The sequence below is a fragment of the Brassica napus genome, chromosome C7 (assembly GCF_020379485.1).
Source record: "Brassica napus cultivar Da-Ae chromosome C7, Da-Ae, whole genome shotgun sequence".
Lineage (NCBI taxonomy): Eukaryota > Viridiplantae > Streptophyta > Magnoliopsida > Brassicales > Brassicaceae > Brassica > Brassica napus.
The window spans coordinates 19,001,511-19,011,550 of NC_063450.1; the positions used below are offsets into that span (position 1 = coordinate 19,001,511).

The window sequence follows — 10,040 nt, forward strand, 5'->3', positions numbered from 1 at the left end:
TGGGGTTGGATCTTCAATGGATCCAACCAGGGGCGGACCCACGTACAAATGGGGTGTGGCACGTGCCACATGCTCCAGAATATAATTTTTTTTAAGTAAACAAGTACACATTGAACGCCTTGGCTCTTTCGGCTAGTTCATGCCTTCGGTGCCCCACCCCTCCGCGTTCGAGTGTCCCCTTATCACCTTCTATACTCCTTTTTTTTTAATTTTTTAAAACACTTTTAATCACTCACAAATATTTTTCTTTTTTACCTTTGGTTTTGTGGTACCTAATATATTTTTTCTTTTTATAATTGTTTTTCTTTTCTTTTTTTTTTAGTATTAGTTTCTTCAAAAAAATATAATCTATTTACAATTTAGTCAAACAATTATTTTTATCAAGTTTTTTAAACAATTACACCAAAATAAAACAATTTTAATTCATCACAAAATATTCTTCCCTTTGTTTTTATGTCACCTAAACTGTTTTTCCTTCTTTACCTTTGTTTTATTCTTTCAAATTTTTAAAACATTTTAATCACTTTGTCACGAAATAATTTGGGGAAATTACATGTTTACCACTTTCATGCTACCACTTTTCATTTTTACCACCGCTAAAGGAACATTTTCAAAAATACATTCTTCATTATGTAATCATAAGGATGAAGGAGGCCGGGGTCTACAGACCTCACGGATTTCAGTATGGCAATGCTTGGAAAGCAATTTTTGGCGTTTGATTGAGAAACCGAATGCCTTTTCTCAAGTTTTTAAAGGACGATACTTCAGGAATGCATCACACCTTGAACCGGTTAGATCATACTCACTGTCATATGGCTGGTGCAGTATTGTCTCTACTAGATCTCTGGTTAGCAAAAAACTAATCAAAAGGGTGGGATCAGGATTATCTATTTCAGTATAAAATGATCTTTGGTTCCCAACCACTCGGCCGAGACCAGCAAACAGAAATCAACACAACATTTACATTGATCTTATAGTGGATTCTCTCATCAATGCAAATTCGCGAACATGGAATTTACAAGCAATTCGGTCTTTGGTGGATATCCAGGATGTGAAGATTATAGAAAGTATACCATTGAACCAGACTCAGGTAGTTTACAGAGATGGATGGAATTTCACCAATAATGGGAAATACACGTGAAATCTGAATATCAAGTGGAACGAGTTTATCCCGACAAAAAGAAAAAAACGCTGCCAATGTATGGACCTACGGTCTTTCCCCTAAAGACTTTTTGTTGGAAGGTACGACGCCCACCAAAAATAAGCACTTTTATGGCAAATAGTGTCTGGATGTATAGCGGTTAAGAAAAACTTACGAGCAAGAGGGATTCAAGGTGATATACATTTTCCCAGATGTGAAGCAACCGAAGAATTAATAAACCATGTGTTTTTGAATGTCCACCAACGATTCAAGTTTGGGCACTCTCAGGGATCACATCAAATCCATATATTTTCCCTACCCAATCAGTTTTCGAAAATATGGATTATATGCACATGAGAGTTTCCCCGCATGTGGAAGATCATCAATTTGCATAGATTTTATGGTACTTTTGGAAAGGACGAAACAACAAAGCTTGTAGTAACATGGATGTTGATCCCAAAGATACTCTCAAAATGGCAGAAACATAATCATTAATTTGGGCTGAGGCACAAGCGTCACTCACACAAAGGGCCGCCCAAAATAGGGCGGTAGAGGTGAAAGGAAGTTTTCACAGCTCAAAACTCATTCATATACCCCGAACGCAGACAGCCTCACATACAATGCCAGGAAAAAGCCATCGTTTATCGTTCGTAGGGATGCAAAGTTACCAGTTTGGTTTGCAGAATCGTCATAAATCTGTTCATGTTGATGATGACACAAAAAACACTATAGTATAATAATTTCATTTTAAAGATAAGCATATTATATCTGGTCTCTGATGTTATTGTTTGAATGTGTATAAGTAGTTCAAACTTCGTTAGTTTTAAGGAAAGAAACTTGGATATGGATAGCTCTTTTGTTGTTATGTAACATGTTGTACAATTTGGATGTTTTTGGTTTGTTGCACTGCATGTCTGTGCTTTTGTTTTTAAGTAAACAAACTACATTTTGATCCGTGCAACCGTGTGGGTATTTGTTTCAGTTTTATATACATAAATATTTTTTTACATTGTTAATATTATATATATTTTTAATGTTAATTATATATTTAAATGTTATATGGCTATTTCAAATAAAATAATTTTATAGTTTCAATGTTGTGATCTAATTAATTGTTTCAAATCGTCACATGTATTTTTCACTTCTTGTTATATATTTATCCTACTAAATTTGTGATTGATTATTAAACAAATTAAAATATGGATCCAAAAAATATATCTAAAAATATTTTATATTTAATATTTGCTAGATTATGACCTGTAATTCAAAGTGATGGATTACCTTTAGCAATTTTTTTTATGTTTGTTCATTTTAGATAATAAATTATATAGAGATATATATAAGTTTAAGATAATTAAAATTTTATACATATATTATATAGTTTACTAATGTTAACCCATTCTACCAACATATTATATTTTGTAGCACAAAATTTTATATTTTTAAAAATAAAATACATCAACTTATCAATTTAATTTAATTTGATATATTATAACTGTAAAATAGATAAAACAGGATAATATTTTTATTTTATTAAATTTATAAACGGTAACTTAATATATATATCTATGTGTGTGTGTGTGTGTGTGTGTGTGTGTGTGTGTGTTTGTATGTATAATACTATTTCATTACTAATTACAAAATTATTGAAAATATTAATATAACTTTTTTGAAAATTAAGATCTTGTTATAATCTGTTACAGAAGATTTATAGATTTTTTAAATAATTATATTTAAAATGAAAATATATTAAAACATAATTAAGGTAGTTAAAAAGATTATATATTATTAGCATTAAAGAAATACATTTAATAAAATGTCTAAATGATGGTCCAAATAAAAAATTCACATATGAAAGAAATCATGACTTCTATTTTAATAGAATATATATTAGATTTTAATCCATGCTTCAAAAGCGCGAAATTTTCCGGTTAATAAAAATACGATATGAATTAGTGTTTTAATTATGATGTCCATTATCAAGTCATAAAACTGTATTATATCAAAGAATAAATTTTTTTGTTTGTTTAAATTATATAATTTTATCAATTATTTTATTTGAGATCTTGTGTGTACAGTTTTATGCTACACTATCATCTTTATATTTTGTGTGCATTTTATAAAAGTTACATGCGTTAGGTTTGTGAAACATCAGATTTACTTTGTATATTTAATATTAATTTAATAGTATATATTTGTTGATTTTTAATAGTTTTATCCGTCTTCTCATATTTGTCACAGACCAGCGGTCGAATCTGTAAATTTGATAAACCCGGTAAAAATCCTAAAGTCTGTCATTAATCAGCGATCCAACACTTATGAATTCAATAAACTCCACATAAATCTGATGCTATTTTTTAAAAAATTTATTCAACTTTTAATATAACATAAATTTTAATAAACTATATGATTTATGATTCTTAAATTTTGATAATACTCTTACTATATTATTAAAATAAAATGAAAAAAATGGTGAGAGAAAAAACAAATTTATTGTTAAAGTTTAATTTATTTTTATTATTGATAATTGTATATAGTTTAAGTATATTATATATTATAAGATTTTATTCCCATTTTATTTAAAGAAAATAATTATTTTATAATTTAAAAATGCAATTTTATATTTACATTTTAAAGTATAGATAATTAAATTAAAATTTACATGAATAGAAGTTTATGAAAATAAGATAAATCATTTACATAACCCGCCACATATTAATTTTATTTGTATTTTAAAGCTGTAAATTATAGTAAAATTTTATTTTTAATTTTTATATTGGTGAAATTTTATTTTATTATTATATAAGTTAACTATATGTCATGCAACCCGTCTCATACTTGATTAATATATTAAAGCTTAAAATTATAGTATATTAAAGCTTTAAATTATAGTAAATTTTTATTTTTAATTTTTTATAATGGTGAAATTTTATTTTATTATTATATAAGTTAACTATATGTCATTCAACCCGTCTCATACTTCATTAATGTATTAAATTATTTTAATATTATAATTTAAATATGTAAATTAAAATATAAAATTATTTATCAGTTTATATATCTTACTTTAATTTTTTGTTAAATAAGTTGAAGTATGTTGTAAAATAATGAATCTATTTTATTATTTAATTTTATAATTTATAAAATAGTTAATAAATAGATAAAGTTACTTTATATTTATTAATTGGTGTAGTAATTTAATTATGAAAACAAAATATGTATCTATAAATATTATTGAAATGTTATTTCTTATTTTATAAATAAAAATGAACTAATATTTGTTAGTTAATATTAGTTACGAAATTAATTATTTAAAAGTAAATATTAAAAAGAAATTTTTATTTACATTTTAAATAAAAAGATATTATCAAAATGCAATCTTAGACAAACGAGCAGAATGGCCTTATCGTCTCTCCATCTTGTTTTAATGTACTGTCGGTGTCAGATGATGAAGAAGAGGCGGAAGACTTAGAGGAGGGTGAATTGGTCTCAGAGGAGGTGAAAGTCAACCAGCCTATTCAAACTAAGAAAGGCAGGAAATCTCAGCAGTCCACTAGTAATAAGAATGCCAGGAGGAACATAGCAAGTACGAGAGATCTGAAGTTGATGAAGGTCCAAACAGGAGCAAAAAAAACCAGAGCAAAAAAAACTTCCTTTCGGAAGTTATGAAGTCATTTTTCTCATGGAACATGCGTGGCTTCAACATGTCACGCAAACATCTGGCTGTACATAGATGGATTCAGAAGGAGAAGCCGCTTTTTGGCTGTTTGGTTGAAACAAAAGTAAGGTGATATTACGTGTATACGCACACCAATTAACCTAATGTGCACACTACCACAATCCAATGGTATGTCAATGTAGCACTTTAGTATCAAATCCACAGAGACCAACGATTACACATTATTTCTATAGGATCAATATCAAGCTAAAACAATACGGGGGTTTTAAGAATTGAGGGTTTCGTGACAAGCAAGTAACAAGATTAATTAAACGTTTTCAGATAATTAAGAGAGCTAGGTTCAAGGTGATTCATCGGGATACTTAGGATCATAAGCCACACAACTATTCAGGAAGACAATACAAGCCAATCTAGAACTTGAACAACAAGATTAGATAAACCCACTGTCGTGGTGTCTACCAATTTATCAAGCAATCCTAATGCCTAAACTGTCGTTTGGATTAGAGAATGATGACAATCATTAAGTTTGGATTCAATTGGTTCATGATTTGCCTTAACATTAGCTTTCGTTGGCTAAGGACAAATCGCCTATCTATGCTTTTTCTAGCAACCTAAAACACTTTTGATGATTAGATTAAACCTATGATCAGATGATAAATGGCCAGTTTAACACAAGCATTAAGATTAGCAATAGATAGAGATATCAAAGAATAAAAATCCTATTTGTGTTTAACTCATTGATCCATGATCCCTAACATCCTAAACCTAAGAAGCGACTACTCAGCCATGAACAGAGAAATCACAGAGACAATATATGAAAAAAACATGCTGAATCAATATATAAATAAGATAGGGTTCATGAATCTTCTCAAGGTGAGAGAGATGAAGCCTTCTCCCTTTCAAGGTAGCAAATCTTCAAGTACAAAAGTCTCCAATGGTTTGTTGTGTAAAAACTAGCGTCCAATGATAATAAAAAATAAGAAAAGATATATATGCAGGTCTATGACGGCGTGTGAGTAAAAGGGGGAACCCCTAGGTAAAATCCTGAAATATTTGGAAACTTCCTTAAAAATCTCTGCCGCTGGAACAGGCACTCGGGTTGCTCCGCTCGACTGTTCTGCGTGAAAATCACCAAATTGCACTGTTTTCTGCGTCTTTGCTCCAAGTGGCCTATCTTCCCTCAAAGCCAACTCCAAACCTGTAATGACTCGAAAAGGACTAGGAAGACTTGATAAGGACTTGCAAACCAATTAGAAAACATATATACAGTGATGTCAAAAACACCATATATCATAAGGCAAGAAAATCATGGTAAGTGTATAAAAGCAGCTATGCCGGGTTTGCAATCCATCACTAACTATATCATCATCGTCTGGGTAAAATTTGGTTTTGCTGGTCTGATAGGGTCGAAGTTAACTTGTTGCACATGAGCTCTCAAGTCATAACATGCGCTATCCAGATACCCGAAACTAAGGAGAAGTTTATTTGCTCAGCGATATATGAGTCGAATTTGGAAGGTGAAAGGAGGCATTTGTGGGATGATTTGCGTAGTACTCACTCAGCCTACAATCACCTAAACCTCCCTTGGATCTTAATTGGAGATTATAATGTCACACTCTCCTCTGGTGAACAGTCCAGAGCACGTGATTATTTACCGGATCAGGCAGGGATGAGGCGGTTTCAAGAGATGGTTAGTGATTGCGCTCTCTCTGATTTGGCTTATGTAGGGGCTCTCTTTACATGGTGGAACAAGCAAGAGGAAGATCCTATATGGAAAAAACTTGATAGGGCTCTCATCAATAATGACTGGTTGCGTTGCTTTCCTGATTCATATGCTCAGTTTGAAGCAGGGGGAATATCTGATCATGCACGCTGCTTGATTCGGTTGTCTGCTACCACGGAGGCAGTGAGGAAACCTTTCAGATTCTTTAACTTTTTGACAGAAAGTGAAGAATTTTTGCCTACAGTAGCAAAGTTGTGGGAAAGCACTGAGACTCTTTTCCATTCCCGTGCCTCCTTGGGTCTTTTTCATAAGAAGCTCAACGCGTTAAAATTTGAGATGAGGGCTCTGAACAGAAATCACTACGAAGACTTGGCTAGTCGTACCAAGCAAGCGTATGAAGTAATGTGTGAATGTCAGAATCAGGTGCTGATAGACCCGAATCCTCTCACTTTTGCTGCTGCTGCGGTGGCTTCAGATAGGTGGAATAAACTAGCTAGAATTGAGAAAAAAAATTTCCGTCAAAAGTCTTGCATAAGGTGGTTGCAGGCAAGAGATTTAAATACCACTTTTTTCCATCGCTCTGTTCAAGTTCGAGCTTCATGGAATGCGATTAGAGTGCTTCAAACTTCTAATGGAGAAATTCTTACAACTACTACATACATCACTAGAGAGGTAGTACATCATTTTGAGCAGTTTCTATAGTCCCAACATCAAGATGTTACAGATGTTCCTCTCTCTATACTACAGGAATTGCTCACTTAACGGTGCCCCTCTTCAGTTGCAAGTTCTCTGGTGGCTCATGTGTTGGCTGAAGAGATCCAAGGAGCTATTCATTCTCTGCCAGTAGACAAGGTATCTGGACCAGATGGATATACCAAAGAGTTTTATGTAGCTGCTTGGCCGATCATAGGCAAGGATTGTATTGTGGCAGTTCAATCATTCTTTATGTATGGTTTCCTACCTACTGGTGTCAATGCTACCATTCTTTCCCTGATACCTAAGATTGAGAATGCGCAGACAATGAAGGAATATCGGTCCATTGCCTGCAGTAACTTTCTTTACAAGGTTATATCGAAAATTCTAGCAACAAGACTTCAGGCTATCTTCCCCGATGCAGTTGAATCAAATCAATGCGCCTTTATCAAAGGAAGATTGTTATTGGAAAATGTCTTGCTGGCTTCAGAGCTTGTTAATGGTTATCCCAAGAAGACGAATTCCGACAGATGCACCATCAAGTTTGACATATCAAAGGCATTTGACACAGTTTGATGGTCCTTCATCACTTCAGTTTTGAAGGCAATGGGGCTACCTGATTTATTCATTCACTGGATTAGAATCTGCATATCCATAGCTTCCTTCTCTGTCTCAGTTAATGGTAGCTTGGAGGGTTTCTTCTCAAGTGCGAGAGGTATTCGACAAGGATGTTCTTTATCTCCCTATTTATATGCCATTCTGAATAATTTCATAACGAAGTTGTTAAATCAATCTGCTGCAGAGGGGTTGTTTGGATATCATCCGCAATGTCAAGCCGTTCATCTCACACATTTGAGCTTTGCAGACGACATCTTAGTGTTTACCGATGGAACTGTTGAATCTTTTCGTGGGGTTATATGACTACTATGGATCGGTTTGCTTCAATGTCGGGATTGCATATCAACGCAGCTAAATCCTCTCTTTATGCGTCTGGAAAGGGAACAGTGGGAGTTTGTTAAGAAGCTATCCGACAAGGAGTGGCAGTTGGACAGTTGCCAATACGTTACTTGGGTCTGCCATTAACCACTAAAGCGCTTACAAAGCAAGATTATGAGCCGTTGATAGATAAAATCAGGGTTCATACGCTCTCATGGACCAACAAGAGTCTCTCATATGCAGGCCGACTATAGTTGATCAAGTTAGTTGTGTCTAGCATTGTCAATTTTTGGAGCTCTGCATTTATTCTGTCTAAGACTTGTCTGGACAAAATAGAAAGCTTATGCAGTGCTTTCTTGTGGTCTGGATCACCGAATCAGACACATAAGGCCAAAGTAAAGTGGGAGGACTTATGTTACCCAAAGGCTGAAGGAGGGTTAGGCGTTTGAGGGATTCTGTCCGTGTGTTTACTCTTAGTTTGATATGGCGTCTTTTCACTATGTCAGGCTCCTTATGGGTATCTTCGGTTCACCATTATCTCCTGCGTCATAGCTCTTTTTGGGATGTTCGAGATGACACTATGGAATCATGGATATGGAGAAAACTCTTAAAGATGAGAACATTGGCATATCAGTTCATCAAGGTTGATATTGGAAATGGTAAGAAATCTTTCTTCTGGCATGAAAACTGGCTGCGCATTGGTAGACTCATTGATCTCACAGGAGCAACTAGTACACGATATCTTGGAGTTACTCGAAATGCTCGGGTTCATGATGCAGTGTCTTCAGGCCAATGGAGTGTAAGGGGGCAAAGAAGCCGGAATTTTAAAGAGCTACATCAGATGATTCAAGCAGAACCTATACCTAGTATTGAGTTGGGCGAAGACACTTATCTATGGAAACATGAGCATGGTGTTTATGAGGAGAAGTTCTCAGCGGTCAGGACATGGGATCTAATAAGATGTAAGAAGAATGAAGTGGTTTGGAGTCGCAGTGTCTGAATCACCCAAGGTATTCCACGCTGTGCTCTTATTGTTTGGTTGGCGGTTCAAAACAGACTCTCAACAGGTGACAGGATGAGAGCATGAGGCGTTCAACAAGGTTGTATTCTGTGTGGCGAAAGAGACGAAACACGAGATCATCTCTTCTTTGCGTGTCCATATTCATATACTGTTTGGGATAGATTGGCTAGTAGACTGGCGGGGAGACGAATTAATCCGGACTGGCTGGACATGTTCCAGTTCATTCAAACAAGGTCATCTAATCAGCTGGATCAGGTGCTCATACGCCTAGTCTTTCAGACTGTGGTGTATTATGTTTGGAGAGAGAGGAACAATCGCATTCACCAAAACGGGCTGTTGGGGACAGAGCAGCTGATTACTCAAATTATCAAAGTGGTTAAGAATAGGATAACATCCCTTGGCTACAAGTTTGATCATTGTCTAAATGGTCTAATGAAAAGATGGTTTGAAGTTATTGAATGAGCAAAGATGGAAGACTTAGGGCCTGACTGGTTCAAACGCAGCGGTTGCGGTTGCGGCTGCGGACATTTGCGGATGCGGGTGGTTTCGGTTTCTAGCGGTTTTAAGAAATTTGTACGACTGGTTCTGCGGTTAGAAATTGATGCGTTTGCGGGATACTTATGACTGGTTAACTACCAAATACAGTAGCAGTTAAATAATAAATTAACAATATTTACATTCTATATAATTATAAAAATATCAAAAATCTTAATATTATAATAAATATGAAAATTATATTTAGAAAGTTGGAGTTTTAAAATTTTAAAATTATAGAAAATATTTTTATTTTAAAATTTTATAATATTAATTAAAATATAATAGATATATTTTAGTATTTTTATAATTC

At 33.9% G+C, this 10,040-nt stretch overlaps 2 protein-coding genes across 2 annotated transcripts; both read left to right on the forward strand.

Moving 5' to 3' along the window:
* The first annotated feature begins 6,246 nt into the window (after nt 1-6,246).
* On the forward strand, nt 6,247-7,812 carry LOC106421427. Its single transcript, XM_013862274.1, has 2 exons — nt 6,247-6,955; nt 7,322-7,812. Exons 1-2 carry the CDS (start codon nt 6,247-6,249, stop codon nt 7,810-7,812), a joined length of 1,200 nt encoding a protein of 399 aa, XP_013717728.1.
* A 30-nt stretch (nt 7,813-7,842) lies between these two features.
* LOC106421428 lies at nt 7,843-9,172 on the forward strand. Its single transcript, XM_013862275.1, has 2 exons — nt 7,843-7,951; nt 8,679-9,172. The coding sequence occupies exons 1-2, from the start codon at nt 7,843-7,845 to the stop codon at nt 9,170-9,172; spliced, it is 603 nt and encodes a 200-aa protein (XP_013717729.1).
* Nucleotides 9,173-10,040: the final 868 nt, after the last annotated feature.